We start from the raw sequence: 17,118 nt of genomic DNA on the forward strand, positions 1-17,118 counted from the left end.
ACATTTTTTTAACCACGAAGGTCAAGATTAAATTCTGATGTCATTTAAAATTAGTCATTGTAAACAAAACGCCAAACAATATTTCAGTGAACATTCTCAAGCGTACAATGAGTAATAACTTTCAAACACGTAAAGCCAAATAAGTACTTATCAAATGTTTTACGTAACTAATCCTTCAAACACATCTGAAACAAAATATGAGCAATAAAATGAATAGCGGTAATTTGAGCCATTCACAATTTAAAATCAGGTTGAAATTCTTTCGATGCCACCGTCTCACTTCCGTACCGTTATTTTCTGTATAAATTTGTAACCTAGAGAGTCGTGAAGAACGGTGCGTCCTACATATCGTACGTGAGAAATGTACCGTTGTGTCCACTTCTTTATGCTAAAACCTTGCGGGCTCTTTTGTAACGTTATATAATAATCGGCGTTAAGTGGTTTTTGTTTTGGTTTAGAAACAAAGATACATTTATACGTTAATTATAAACATTTGATACCTTTGTATATAAATTGAATTATTATTTTTTGTTTTAAACTGTATTTTATTTTGTAAATATCATTTTATCGATTGCAACAAATTGAGCATGGAGCAATTTTTAAATTTATCTTATGTTTGTAAAAATGTATGTTTTTTTTTATGGGAAATTTATAACATTTCCATTTGTTTTCCATTAAATTGTAAATATGAAATCTAAATTTAAAAACTTTATGTTTATGTTAGGTTTATGTTTGCGTTAGGCAAAGTTAAGAGTCATCTGAAAGAAAATGTAGTCTTTTACAAGCAGTATCTAGTCTTGTGCCAACAGGATTTGGCCTTCAGTAGGAAGTTCTAGTCTTTTTCAACAGTATTTGGTATTCTGCAGGAAGTATATAGTCTTCTACAAGTAGTAACTAGTTACTGCCAACAGTATTTGGTCTTCTGTATGATGTATCTAGTCTTCATCACAAGGTCGTAGTCATTTAAAAGCAATATCTAGTCGTCATTTACCAGTATCTAGTTTTCCATTACCGGTATCTCGACTTACTTAGCTTTATCTAGCCCTCTACAGGTGTATCAACTCATCTATAAGCAGCATCTAGTTTTGGGTCAGAGACAATTTTCTGCTTATATTTTGGACAAGTTACCTTACAATACAGAAGCAACCTAGTGTTTCTAAGCATTTCTGAATTAATAGATTCAATCAGGTTGCAAAATTTAGGTTTCTTCGAACAAAAAAGCACCTTTTTTAGTACCTTGCAAAAGGTTTGACTGATATCCAATGAAGTAACAACAATTTAATGTTTTCTTTTTTAAAAGTTAGAATTTATAGTTACTTAGTTGGTAGTGATTTAATATGAAAAAAGATTCATATATATTTTATACAACATTGATTTTTAATTTAATGTTTCAGTGACTCATACCACGCTATAAATTAGAAAGTTATTGTTTTAAAAAACTGTTGATAGAACTTATTTGGCTCTCACTTTTTTTCACGCATTTAAGAAAAAACGTCACATTTTTCTTACAGTTTTTGGTAAAAATTTGAAAGTTATTGTCAATGTTACATTTTGATCGATTTAAAAGTTGTTTTAGCACACCTATTTTAGATTTGCTCGTTTTTCATCAGAATTTATGAACCAATTAACGGGAAAAGTAGTACGTCTGGCAGTAATTGACTTTAAATAGCCATCGGTTCTAAACACCTTCAAATCCGCACCGAATGTTTACGTATTTTGATGGAAAATCTTTCGCCGACACGGTTAAGTGAGAAGCAGATGTATATATCATTTGCAATTTACGGCGAAAGCAAATGCTATAAATAACTAAAGGTCACTTTTAATAATAATTTAACATTTCACAATTTACAATAGACTTGAATGAGAATAGTTGTTAAATGTCCAACTTTCACCAAATCATCTTTTTTTTAATACGACTAATTTATGTAAAATAATATCATGTGCATTTTTGTTCTTTTTTACTAACTGTGTTGTTTGTGGTGTGTGGGATGTACAGGTGTAGCACAAGGGGTTGGTTCAGGTTTATTCCCGACGCTTCACGCACCCCCTTCAGCCCCCTTTGGCAGCTCTTCGCTTGGAAACATTGGTTCATCAGCCACAACAACATCTTTACACGCAGGTATGGATCCTACACTCTCATTATCATCATTTTTTTGTGTATAAAATGTACCTATTTATTTATTTTAATTGTAAATTTTAATCCTTTTTTAAACTAATACTAGTACTATCACTAGAACTAATTAGTCCTAGAACTAGAAGCATTTGGATTTAGCCGTCTGGAAAGACGGTTTATGGTTAGTTCTAGTGATAGTGCCGGTTTTAGTTCTAGTTTTATTTCAATTAACACTAATCATAAAAACGTTCGTACTTACAATTAATTCTTTTGTCTAAATAATTTGTAAATATAACTAAATCGTGTAATAGATGACAGAAAATATGCAAAGTGAAAACGATTTCCCCATTAATAACTCGTTCTAACGAAGCTTTTATATAAACTACCTGGTATGCATTAATTCGTGTTTATTTGACGGGATAACTTTCAAATTTGCCACTTTTGAAAGCCATTTTATGTTACGCAAACGAGCTATTGCTGTAAATCGCTGTAAGGAATGATATGGTTAATGTTAACAATTAAGAATTTAAAGTTTGAGGAAACTCGTAAATTAATAAGAAAAATCTTGATGATTCCTTCAGTAATAATGTGTACAGTTAATTAATATATAATTACATTGTTTATTAAGTTACAAATTCCCAGAGAGTAAATGAGATAATTAATAATATCAGATAATGGAATAAGTAATGATAATAATAAGTAGTTTTTGTCAAAATCCATTAAGTTAATTGATTTTTTTTTCACCCTTTACTTAGAATCTCTTGTTAATATAGCGAATTAACACCATGGCCAATATTAAATTAATTCTTAACGAGAAATAAACAATTCACCCCCGATAAAAAAATAATCATTAACGGAGAATTCTATTTGTCTCGAAGGATTTCCTTGAAGTTAAAATTAATAAGAAATTCCAACGACTATTTTTTGATTACAATTTAAATTCTTTCTTAGTCATAGATTGTTGGCAAATATTTCCTATCGAAAGTGTGACCGAATGTTGTCACGTTTTATCGCTCAAGTAATAAAGTTTTTACGCCAATATCATGTAATATGTCGCGTGTTTTACGTTCGTAATTCCAACAACTAAGACTTAAGATCTCGTGTAAACGTTTAGTCGAACCATTTGTCTCAATCGCCACGTCGCCCAACCTCTTGTTGGTTACTTAGAAAGTGTACAAACGCTGTTTTTGGTCGAACGACAGCATAGATTCGACGACCACTCTCTTAACCCACTACATCTACTTCTAACTACTACTAACACTGATACTACTTACCGCTCATAATTTCCTTTTCACGCTACGCTTACTTACGTCCATGGTGGGCGTATCAAATATGGCAAAAATCGTCTGGTCTCGGTTCACTAACATTTTTTTTGCTGTTAACCGTTGCTGTTTTAAACTCGCGCACACTCGCGTTCGCCTAATTAAAAGCCGGTCTGGCATTTTGAAAGTTAACATCGCGTACCATGCGGTTTATTTGGTTGAAAAAATTTCATTAATTAGAATTTTTTAAACCACCACTTCTACTATTACCTTTAAAATATTACCATTAAAACATTACTTATTGGTTTACTTTAAAGGTTTTATTACTGTTACGATTTTATTAGATATTATAGTTATGAAATTATCGTTAGAATACCTTTTTCTAAATACTACATTTTATTGAAGACTAGATTAACATTCAGGTTATTACCCGTCTTGAAAGTCGCTCGGTAAAACCCGAATGTTTCTAGTTCTAGGTCATATATTAGAACTAGTGATAGTTTTAGTACAATAAATATAGAGATATTCAAGAAAATTGATACATTGGTGTTAAACTAAAACTAGAACTAACACTAGAGCTAGAACCAGAAAGTATCGGGTTTTTAATTCAATAAATATTCATGAAAAGTGACAAATTGTTATTGAACTAAAACTAACAATGTAAATATTAATTTTCTATTATATATTTTACGTTTTTAACGTAGAGTTGTTAATACTTTTGACATTTTTGCATAAGAAATTATGCAACTAAAATACTTTGATATTTAAAAAAAAATCACATCTCGATAATTCACACTTTTTAATTATTATTTATTTATGTATATTTAGGTCTTGGATTAACAACATCATCAACTGGTAGAAGAGATTCTTTTGATAGAAACACATCGGCATTTTCACCATCGTTAGATTACAGGCCGAAATGGCCGGCATCGTACGGATTGGGAGGAAGTCCAAGTCCGTTAACAGCGAGTTTAACGCCGCCCCCGACGGCTGCTCCGTTACAATTGGGAAATTTGGTGACGTCGAGGGTGTTGTCGGCAGCGCCGGGAGCGGAGGCGAAATACCGGAACTCGGTGACGGCGGGTAGTCTCTCTGCGAATACGATGTTCGGCTCGACGAACTCAATCTTCAATAAGATCAACTCACTGACGACCGCCGCCGTCTCCAACAGCTTGGACAAAGGCCCGCAGGGCAGATCTCGCTTATTAGAAGACTTCCGCAACAACCGTTTCCCCAATTTGCAATTGAGGGATCTGGCTAATCATATTGTAGAGTTCTCGCAGGATCAGCACGGCTCTAGGTTTATCCAACAGAAATTGGAGAGGGCGACGGCCGCCGAAAAACAAATGGTTTTCAACGAAATATTATCGGCCGCTTACAATTTAATGACGGACGTGTTCGGGAATTACGTTATCCAAAAGTTCTTTGAATTTGGTACGCCCGAACAGAAGACCACTTTAGCACAGAAAGTGCGCGGGCACGTTTTGCCGCTGGCCTTGCAAATGTACGGGTGTCGCGTTATTCAGAAAGCTTTGGAATCTATTCCAGCCGAACAACAACAGGAAATTGTTAGGGAACTCGACGGACACGTTTTAAAATGTGTCAAGGATCAAAATGGAAATCATGTTGTGCAGAAATGTATTGAATGTGTTGATCCAAATGCTTTACAGGTACATATTATTAAATTTCTCACTAACGTATTTATCATTGGATTTCAAAACAGAAAGTTTGTTTCACTTGTACTAGAAAGTTTTGTTGACTAGATTCAGTATGCTGGTACATGCAGGTTTTTTTTTTTAATTTTTCATGAAAATATTGAAATATATTTATATTAAAAAAAAATTGAATATTTCAGTTTATAATAGCATCATTCGCTGGGCAAGTTTATACCTTATCAACCCACCCTTATGGTTGCCGAGTAATCCAGCGAATTCTCGAGCATTGCACTCCCGAACAAACGGCCCCAATCTTAGCTGAACTTCACGCCCACACAGATCAGCTTATTCAGGATCAGTTTGGTAACTACGTTATTCAGCACGTTCTTGGTAAGTACAAAAACTTTAAATCATATATATATATATATATATTTCTAAATTCAATTTTTTATTAAGATCAGATTGGGTTTTGATATGTTTTTATATGATTAATAATTCACAATATAACGGTGGTGTCATATAATTAAATTGATAACAATTGGCTCACACAATTGTTTTTTTTTATATTTATCATAAGATAAGCTCAATATTAATAAAGAGAGCGCACGCAAATATGAATAAGCATTTTATCTACTTCAATATCTAAATATATCAATTTTAATAACAAATATGTCGACTACTTATTAATTATTTTGATTATTTCACTTTCTATTTGCATGTTCAAGATATTTTGATGTCATCTAGAAGCATTTACATTTGCAACAGCAGTTATTCAGAGTTCTAAACATGAATGTTAATCAAATTTTAAAAGTTTGACCTGATTATAAAAAGAAATACTTTCTTATTAATAAATCTTTGTATTTTAATTACTAGTCATAATAATAATAATATTAAGATTTAATTGTTAAGAGTATTAATTTATGTTTTTGCTTTAGAACATGGAAAACCAGAAGACAAATCTAAACTAATAAACAGCGTACGTGGAAAGGTGCTTGGCCTCAGTCAGCACAAGTTCGCAAGTAACGTTGTAGAGAAGTGTGTCACTCATGCAACTAGAGCAGAAAGAGCGCTGCTTATCGAAGAGGTTTGTGGATTTAACGACAAGTAAGTCCTTTTTATTCTTCCAATATTTTCTAAATGAGGTTAATTAATTCAATAATTTCTCTAATACTCATTTTCAAAAACGAAATTAAAACTTGACAAATAAATGCTTATTTATTTACATAATTGATTAATTATTATTTAATTTTTAGTGCTTTGCATGTGATGATGAAGGATCAATACGCGAATTATGTTGTTCAAAAGATGATCGACGTGAGCGAACCGACACAACGGAAGGTGTTGATGCATAAGATTCGACCCCATTTAAATTCGTTGCGCAAATACACCTACGGAAAACACATAATCGCCAAGTTGGAAAAGTTTTTCATAAAATCGCCGGGGTCGATGGGCTCTATCGGAGGGGAGCTGGGACCAATTGGGCCTCCGACAAACGGAGTGCTCTAAACGTCTCCTAAACGACGACAAAAGAAGCAGTAGCAACAAGAAGAATAAGAAGTAAAAAAAATAAGAAGCGAGAAACCGCGTTTACGTTTCAAGTTTTGACCAAATTGTGTGATTTTTTTTAATTACTATTGGTATCAATTAATCATGCAAAACACACTTTTCCAGTATTTTCTTTAATTTTTCATTTATTTTCCCGTTTCTCATTTATTTTATTTTATCACGTTTTTTTTTAATTAATTAGGTTTACGATTATTAGAGTTTAGTGAGTTCTTTTTTGTATCATCCATGCACACTTACATATTTTTATTTTATAATTTCTTTTCTGTATTATAGTTGTATTTATGTACTTTACATTTCATTGCAATCCATCATAATTATTATTAATTAATTACTCGTTGGTTGGTGTTGACTTTTGTTTTATGACGATGCGACAAATGTAATGATTTAGCGTTTAGTTTTATTTTTTATAATTAATTAGCTTGTTTTTGCGTATTAATTAAGTTTGAGTTTCTCTTATTTTGAATGGCATAAAACAAAAGACAGACCGCGTTGTAACACGTCGTTTTTTGGAGTAATGGTTTAAAAAAAGGATGCATGTGTATTATCATAAAAAACTACTGTTAATTAATTAATTAATGATTCATTTGTACAATTTTTCATCAACGGATTGATTTTTTCGTGTAAATTTACTTTTTTTGTGTTCTTGACCAAGTGAATCTCTTTAGTTCCGTCATCGCGTCAAAAAATAATAAGAGGTAAAGTAATAATTTGAGAGAAAGTGATTCCACTTTGATGAAAATGAAATGAGCAAGCGAAACATGAAACAAAAAAATGAAAAATGAAAATCATTGTGTACATAGATATTTTAAAAATAATAAAACGGCCACCGACGTTTGATTATAAACAATTGATTCAGACAGAGCGTGTTTTTAATATTGTGATATAGTCCTCAGGAAATAGATCTGAAAAAAACACAACATCATTGAATTTCCATTTGTGAATCAAAATTTTCGTAGCGAACTTCATTGAGAACTAACTATTACTATTACCACAATACAGACGATTAAAACAAAATAATGAAAAATACATGCACATCTTACACTCACATTTTAGAAAGAAACAACACCATTTAAACTAAAAATAATAAAATCCACAAACACGTGAGAAAACTATTTAATTAATGAAAGCGTTTTTTCACTCTTTTTCTTTTTATTAATTTTTTAGCACAAGTTTCAACAAAAATTCAAGTAACAAAGAAAAAGTTTCAAATCCAAAATAAAACGAAGCATTTATTACTTAACACTTTCTTGCATTTAAGAATTTTACCTTTGATATACCTTTGACCTACGATGAACCGCTCTCCTTTAACCATTAAAACGTTCATTTTCATTCGGTTATAACAAAAAATTAAAAAAAAAATAGTTGGGTAGAAAGCAGATAATTATTTAGGTTTTAGTAAAGAAAAAAATAATTAAAATATTTAAGACATTCAAAGAAGTCAAATCGCTTCGAAATTAGATTAGTTCGATTTTTAAGCCTTTGTGGGGCTACATTATTTCAAAAAATATTAAAAAACATTTTACACACACATTAATAATCCCTTTAAAGAGAATTAAAAGTACACTATATCTTTATTAGAATATTGAACGTAAAAGTACATAGTTCTTTAAAGAAAACAACTTTGAATTTAGGGATAAAACACGTAGACGAAAACGTTTTTAAAAATTATTACAATAAGAGTTGATTATTTTAATTTTATTAAGAGTAATTAATCTATTTAAAATGATCATGTAAAGTACAAAGAAATATATTTGTTTCGTTAAGGTTTAAAAAAGGTCTTCTTAGAGGATTACAATTTGTATTTTAATTTGAAAGATATGTGTTTGTAAATAAATTTTGTTTTAGCAAAGTTTGGAAATTCTTGGAGGTTCTTAAAAAGAATATTTATGTTCTTAAACGTTGCTAAGACAAAATTTATGTCTAAAATTTTTTGTAAAACATAAATGACTAATTAATTTCCCCATGGAAAATCAGATAAAACTGCAAAAGAAAGTGATTCGTCGTCTAGCAACGCCTAAAACATCATATTGTGGAGAAAAAAATATATATTGAGGTTGCTATGATGATTGAAGAAGATGTAGAAGAATTGATAATTGTGGAAAAAAAGACCAATCTCAATCTACAGCATATTTCGAAAAATATCTTTAGGTGAAGAAATTTGAAAAAATGTCATCTTGAAGCAACTATAATGATTAATGGAGGTTGTAAAACAACAAAGTGAAGTCCAGAAATACTTGAAACATCATATTGTGGAGATTTTCTTTTATATGTATATAACATCAATAGAACTAAAAAATATATATATCATATTGAGGTTGCTATGGTGATTGAATAAGATGTTGAGGATGTAGAAGAATTGATAAAGGTGGAAAAGATGACGAAAAGCTGGTGATTGCAGAAGATGGCGAACCTCAATTTACAGCAGCATTTCGAGAAATATGTTTAGGTGAAGATCAAGGCGAAGAAATTGGAAGAAATGTTATCTTGAAGTAACTATAATGATTAATGGAGGTTGTAAAACTATAAAGTGAAGTCAAGAAACAGTTAAAACATCATATTGTGGCGATTTTTTGTATATATAACATCAATATAACTGAAAAACGATATACATCATGTTGAGAAGGAACCAAGAAAATGGGTTTTTTGATGAAGATGATGATGCGGAAGAAATAGCAAGACTTCAACAAATCCACAAGTAGTCCACAAGGAATAGACAAAAGTGTTTATCATCATGAAGCAACAAAAATGATTAATGGAGGTAGTGAAACTACGAAGGAAAATGAAGCTTAACTCCTAGCAATGTCCAAAGAATCATGTAATGAAGATTTTTTTATATATGAATTAAATACAATCAGAGGAAAAGTATATATCATGCTAAGATAGCTCCGCGATGGTGAAGATGTAGGAAAAAGCGAGAAAATTGATTTTTGAAGAAACAAATGTAGAATCTAAATCTACATCACTTCATAAACCACCTCTAAAGGAAGATGAAGAAGAAGTGAAAGAAATTGATCTCAAATATTACTCAGATAGATTGAAAAAAATGTTCCAAAAATCATACACATAGAATGTTGGATATAAAAGAAGATTAATGATATATTATGATTTTTATGGATTAAAAACAAATTGCTAGAAGAACTTCAAAGTTATTAAAACTCCCAATAATATGATAATATGAAAGATTAATTCAGGTTTGTCAATTTATTTTTAGAAGAAATCTATTTCAAATCTTAAAGTTTCATACTCTAACTTCACTTTTCTTTCAAAGGGCTTAAAAAATCTGTGAGTAGACCCCAACATTGGCTCCAATGCGATGAGTTATCAGAGTTGGAAAGATAACCTCATTGTTGTTTCCATCCAAATGTTCCCCCATCTCTTCCAAAACCGCTTTTACACCTACCATGTCAATCAAGGTAAGTCCTTAATTCCTATTTATTTCCATTTCTTTATTATCCTTAATCATCCTTAATTTCCCAATCGAGATATCTTTAAATAATCCAACTTTAGGTCTACTTGCTACAACATTCATTTAGTAACGTTTACAATTACAAATTGATACAATTCAATGAAAATAAAATAAAAAGATTAATTACTTTTGATAAATTTTAATCAAACCATTTATTTTTAAAAACGTTTTTTCTCATTTATTTAGTTTATTTTCCAAGCACGATCTTAAACGATATAATATACAAAAAAAATACATCATATACATATATATAAAGTGTAGTTTTTGAGAAATTGTAAAATGTAAATGTAAATGTACAGTTATTTGCGTAAACTCCACGTTTTTGATTTCGATTAAATTAAATTCACTCTCTCGATGTTCATTTTTCGATGTAATTTAATAACACTGAAACTATCGCGACTAATAATTTCGGGGGATTTAAACCTTTTTAAATTTTTCGTTGTACAATCACACCAAGTTAAAGTAAATAAGCTTGTATATTTATTTAAGGATTTTGTAAAATCGATGTAAATACTTTTGAAAAATTAACGTGTAAAAATAATTGTAATAATAAACTTTTTGTATTTTCGAACAAAAACAATTAATTGAAAACTTTTTTTTTTGATTTATCATCCAAAATTGATTATATTTCATCGTAACGAAACTTGGTGTAAAAATTTAAAAATTTAATCACCCTGAATTTAACACATTACACATTACACGCACTTGCATTTATTATATTAACCAATTTAGCTGTGACAAAAAAATTAAATTATGAGATGAAGAAATTAAAAGTTTTATGTCGGTTCATATTTGATGATTGATTTAGGGAATAAATTTGGTTGTGTATGAAAAGACATAAAATGAGGGGTTTAAAATTTTTTTATCACTTTGTTTTTTTTTGGAATATAAGCTATTATTATCCGGTATGTGTACATAGGGTCCCGTTTTTTGTATTATATGTAATATAGTTTCGTTAACATTTCCAAACAGCCACACAACGGTAGCATTGTACACTTATTAGGGATCACTATGGGGTTTTATTGGATACCATCGTAACTCCCCACTAAAATATAAAGCAAATAAAATAAGATTATGTACAATAAGGATAATAACAAATTATTTTTTAGGATTACAAAGAAATCAAAAGATAATTTAATCGATTTTAATTTTTTTTTAAATACAAATCGGGGTTTAAATACAAAAAGATTAACAATTTCGATTTAAATGAGGGAAAAAGTAATCACCATAATCTTTATGTGACTTATGTAAAATTATTGTGTGTAAATAGCTTGTAACATATAAGTACTAAGGCTTTCATGGCCGATGTTAATTGAATTAAAACTAGAACTAACACTAGAAGTAAGATTTAGAATTAGAAATTTTCGAGTTAAGTTAAAGTGTTTGACGTTTCAAATTCTAAAATATATAAAATGTACAATATTTTTTTAATAACTTAGAACTAGAATCGTTCAGGTTTAGCTGTGAGCCTTAAAAGACGGCTAAACCCGAATGATTCTAGTTTTAGGTCTAATTAGTTCTGGTAATAGTGTTTGTGTTGGTTCTAATTGGTAGAATTAACACTTGAATTAAAATTAGAACTAACACTAGTCGTAGAACTAGAAATATAGTGTTAGTTCTAATTTTAGTTCAATAAAAATATGCAACCTTGGGCTGAATAACAACTAAAACTAGAAGCAACATTAAACCTAGAACTAGAATCTATCGGGTTTAGCCGTTCGTCTTAAAAGACGGCTAAAGGCGAAGGATTCTAGTTTTAGGTCTAATTAGTTCTGGTGATAGAGTTAGTGTTGATTTTAATAGCTGGAATTAACACTTGGATTAAAATTAGAACTAACACTAGACCTAGAACTAGAATCATTCGTGTTTAACCGTTCGTCTTAAAAAACGGCTAAACCCGAATAATTCTAGTTCTAAGTCTAATTAGTTCTAGTGATAGTGCTAGTGTTAATTCTAATAGCTAGAATTAATACTTGTCTTATCATTAGAACTAACTAATGATGGTATTTGTTCTAGTTTTAGATCAATAATAATATTCAACAACCTAACCAGCGCTGAATAACAACTAAATTTAGAACTAACACTATCACTAGAACTATCATTAGACCTAGAACTAAAAACATTCGGGTTTAGCCGTACGTCGTTTTTGACGGCTAAACCCGAATCTTTCTAGTACTAGGTGTAGTGTTCGTTCTAGTACTAGGTCTAATATTAGGTCTAGTGTTAGTTCTAATCTTAGTTAAAACTAAAACTTGAATTGCTAATTATTACAATAAAGCATCCAAAATATCAAACACTTTAATATAACCCAAAAGTTTCAAGTTCTAAATCTAATTCTTAATTCTAGTGATAGTAACAAGTGTTAGTTTTAGTTTTAATTCAGCTTGTAACATATGTTTTATAATAGTTAATTTATTCTCAAATTAAATGTGATAAACAACAAAAATGGGGTATGGTTTGAACGTGTAAAAAAAAATCTATTCGAGCTGATTAAATAAAAGAAGGTATCCGAATTCAAATGGTACTAATTGTAATTATATATATATATAGATATTTTTAACAAAAAAAAAAGAGGAGTCCTGTATTTATTTGTATATTTTTAATGACGAAGCTTTATTAATTAAATTGTATAAAGATGAATATTTTTATAATAACCCGACGATTTGTATTTAAAAAAAAATTATTTTCGGTTAATTTATTAATTAAATTAATCAACAAAAAAATTTAATTTAAACGTGGGGAGTTAATCGTGAAAGAAAAAATACTAACTAAAAAAAATGGAACTGCCAATATATGCAATTGGTGAAAGCGTGGCCTGAGACTGATGTAAAGTTAAACCTTAATAAAAAAAAATAAAAACGATTTAAAAATAATTTTAAAAGATGCTGTAAAGTGTAAATTCATATTTGGTTAAACTGTATATTACACGTGTAAAGTACCTTTGTAAAATTAAGCCGTTTGGAAATACATACATATATAATTATTGTGTAATAAGATTAAAAAAAAAAAGTAAGAAGGAACGATGAGAATAAAAAAAAATTGTGTAAACTATATATTCTAAATTTGAGCGATCTGGCTATTTATAGAGTAATTTAATTATTTTGGGGGTTTTGAATCACCCTCTGGGTAGCTGGGCGGGGGATCACTCGTTTTTAAACGTCGTACGCAAAACTACTTTTTGTTAGTGTAGTGTTGTCGTTTCTATCAATTTATATGTGTAAAAAAAATCAAATCGTATTTATTTAATTACTTAATAACCCTAAATATCAAGTAACACATTCAAGTAACACATTTAAGTATCACATTCAATAAAATTGTACATTTTAATATAATAATAATAACACATTTTCCCACATTTCCATTTTATTTTTTTACACATATCTATTGAAAGAAAATTGTATGCCTATATTATAAAATATTGTTTTGTGTATAGAAAAAAAAGTATAATATAAATATATATAAATATATCGCTCTCTCTCTCTCTCTATCTTTCTCTCTATCTCTCTCTCTTAATGTGGATCCACGGCTGTATATTACGTTAATAATTTATGGATATGCGATGATCTATTCTATGTATATGTAAACATTACTGAATGCATGTTAGTTTAAAACGACAAAAAAGAAAGCAGTAGCATTAAAAAAACCCTATATATATTATATAAATATTTCTCGTTATGTATATTAAATGTAACTCTCGATTTTATTATTTTTTACCACAGTAGTAAATAAATAATAACTTGAAAAAAAATAATTTTTTTTTAATTTTTTGCGCGCGCTTTTTGCTTATTACTTATTACGTTTATGATAATACGATTAATTTTTTTTGGTAAGATTGTACACAAAAACTACTTTATATTTAATAAGTTTATAAAAGATATGTTTATAAATAATAGATTTATAAATTGATAGACTTTTAAATGATAGGTTTTTAAATGATACGATAAACGCGAAGGCTGATTTATAGTTTCTCTTAATAATAATAAATCAAATTGATAGTTTATTAAAAATAATAATTCGTTATGAAAATGATATTAAACTATCACTTTGGTGCGGTGTTCCTTTTTGATTTAATCTTTTCTAAATGTATTACCTCCAAAAATAAAATTTAAAAGCGCTTCTTTAAAATTAGTTGGTTTAAGTAGAATCTTATAAATATGTTATCAGAGGAAATGTAAAACATTGACATTTCAATGAATCTCAACTTAATTACTTATTTACATCATAATATCATTTACAATCTAATTTATTGGGATTAATTGAGGTTCAGTTATAAATTTTCTATATATATTTTTTTGGTATATAAATTACGACTAAAACTAGAACAAAAAATTAGCACTATCACTAAAACTAACATTAAACCTAGAACTAAAAACATTCGGGTTTAGCCATTCGTCTTGTAAGACGGCTAAACTCGAATGCTTCTAGTTCTAGGACTAATTAGTTCTGGTGATAGTGCTAATGTTAGTTTTAATGCTACAATTAACACTTGAACTATCACCAGAACTATTTAGCCCTAGAACTAGAAACATTCGGGTTTAGCCATTCGTCTTACAAGACGGCTAAACTCGAATGCTTCTAGTTCTAGGGCTAAATAGTTCTGGTGATAGTGCTGGAGTTAGTTTTAATGCTAGAATTAACACTATTAAAACTAACACTAGACCTAGAACTAGAAGCATTCAGGTTTAGCCGCACGTCTCTAAAGACGGCTAAACCTGAATGTTTCTAGTTCTAGGTCTAATTAGTTCTAGTGATAGTGCTGGTGTTAGTTCTAATTGCTAGATTTAACACTTCTGTTATCATTAGAACTAACACTAGACCTAGAACTAGAAACATTCGGGTTTAGCCATTCGTCTTATAAGACGGCTAAACCCAAATGCTTCTAGTTCTAGGTCTAATTAGTTCTGGTGATAGTGCTGGTGTTCGTAAAGTTTTAATGGTAGAATTAACACTTAAACTATCATTAAAACTAACACTAGACCTAGAACTAGAAATATTCGGGTTTGAAACCTGAAACTTTCTAGTTCTAAGTCTAGTGTTAGTTCTAATGATAATATTAGTTCTAGGTTTAGTTCAATAAAAATAATCAACAACCTAATACTAAATAACAACAATTTTCTCAGTTCAAGTTCCACATCCAGTTGTTTATTATATTATGCCCAAAAGATATTAGTCCTAAATGTAAAGTTTGACTTTCAATACATATTGCATCCAAAAGACATTCGATGCAGCACGATCTCGGTGTCTATCTCTCTAGAGAACTATAAATGAATCTTTTGAGCAAGATCATGAATTATTATTATACTTACACCATTATATATCAAAACTTTGATATTTGCTTATAAAGTGATTCATCAAAATTATGGCCGAGTTTTTTAATATAAACAAAAAGAAATAAAATAACATTTTATATTGTATAAACAATATGTAATTTACAAAATATGTCAATGTTTAACATTCTACTGATAACAATACAACTGATACTCTCTATATCTATATTAAAATTGAATTGGAAAAATTTTTTCAACAAAGGCAAAAAAAAAAAGAAACTCGTCCTACGAAAAACAAAAATTTCTCTACTTTTTAAAAGTACATCTTTCTAAGATAATTTTATATTTTTGATACAGTGCGGATAGTAGTCTATCGGAGAAAAATGCTTTAGGTGTTTAATTTACATAATTAGGATTAAGAATAGCGAAAGACAAAAAGATCATGATTTTTTTCGCAGGACGAGTAACCGTTAATATCTCTATACTAATAGTAACAGAAAACAATCAATGTGTAGACCATTTTTTCGAAAATAATAAATTAAATAATTTTAAATAAAACGCAGTTAGTGAAAAATAAAAGCAAACCTTACATTTTAACAAAAAAAATTCGTTCTTTAAAAAAATAAATAAATAAAAATAATATTTTAGAAATTAGGAATTCTTGTATATTGATATAAATATATATAAATATATCATAGCTGTACAAAAAGCGGCGCCCTAAAGGTGCCATGTTTGTAATTTACTTCGTAATAATAATAAAAGAATTTAAAAAAATAATCACAATAATATAATTCAATAAAAAAAACGAATCCTATATTAATATATATTCTGGTTAAATTTTTTTTTTCACATAAAGTGAATTCTATTTATTTTAAACGTTATTTTTGACTCCTATTTTTTTCTTTCTATTTTGACATATTTTTATTGAATATGTTCCATAATTTTGCCGCGCACTGTACTCAACCCATCTATATATGCATATACAGCCAGTTAAGTGTTAATACACCATAGTGATCAACATATTATTCAATATTAATTATTTCTTCATCTCAGATATACAGGTATGTACATGTATGTTTGAGATACTTGATCAACAATTTATTTATCCATCATCATTATTTATCCTGTTATTTTGTGGTTATGTTAGCTTGCTTTGCAGGTGGTAACTTTAAGAATAATCATGTCTCAATCATGTGATAATCTATGTTTGTGATGGGATTGATATATTTTGTAGATGTGTTACAATGAAGTTGGGTTGCTTTGTTGATGAGTTGATTTAAGATTGTTTTAGTTTTGGGATCGAATCAGTTTTAAAATGGGTATGGCTTACTTTAAAGTTGGGTTACCTTGTAGTTGGGTTATAGTTTATTTTTTGTACTAGGTTGACATTTGTTAGCTTGCCACTAGGTTGACTTCCTTCAAGGTTTGGCTACTTTGTGGTTAGCTTTATTTGAAGTTGGTTTGCTTTGGACTTTGGTAGATTAGAGTTAGGTAGGCTTGGCTTTATTTGGAGTTAGTTTTCTATTTAAATAAATTGCTTCGAGTTGGGTTAGCATGCTTTTGACTTAGTTTGCTTTGCAGTTAGTTTGGGTTGCGTTAAATTTAGGTTGGGTTGGGCTTATTTGGAACTGGGTTAACTTTGTGAATAAGTTGTTTTGAGTTGGGTTGGCATGCTTTTGGTTTGGTATACTTTGGAGATAGCTTGGCTTACTTTGGAGCTGAGTTTACTTTGTGAATAAATTGTTTTGAGTTGGGTTGGCATGCTTTTGGAGTTACGTTAAGTTGCGTT

At 29.5% G+C, this 17,118-nt stretch overlaps 1 protein-coding gene across 4 annotated transcripts in view; it reads left to right on the forward strand.

Annotated features, from left to right (window-relative positions):
* The window catches only part of LOC111427820 (maternal protein pumilio), a 90,907-nt gene extending 77,089 nt beyond the window's left edge, over positions 1-13,818 (forward strand). For 3 of the 4 annotated variants that reach the window (XM_023063140.2, XM_023063139.2, XM_023063142.2), the window contains 5 exons: positions 1,997-2,119; positions 4,204-5,045; positions 5,231-5,420; positions 5,966-6,134; positions 6,284-13,818. In XM_023063140.2, coding sequence (XP_022918908.1) covers positions 1,997-2,119; positions 4,204-5,045; positions 5,231-5,420; positions 5,966-6,134; positions 6,284-6,536 — 1,577 coding nt within the window. In that variant the 3' untranslated portion in view covers positions 6,537-13,818. The remainder of the gene's footprint in view (positions 1-1,996; positions 2,120-4,203; positions 5,046-5,230; positions 5,421-5,965; positions 6,135-6,283) is intronic. The other variant, XM_023063141.2, reaches the window with a different exon arrangement.
* Positions 13,819-17,118: the final 3,300 nt, after the last annotated feature.

Source organism: Onthophagus taurus, chromosome 6 (assembly GCF_036711975.1).
Source record: "Onthophagus taurus isolate NC chromosome 6, IU_Otau_3.0, whole genome shotgun sequence".
Lineage (NCBI taxonomy): Eukaryota > Metazoa > Arthropoda > Insecta > Coleoptera > Scarabaeidae > Onthophagus > Onthophagus taurus.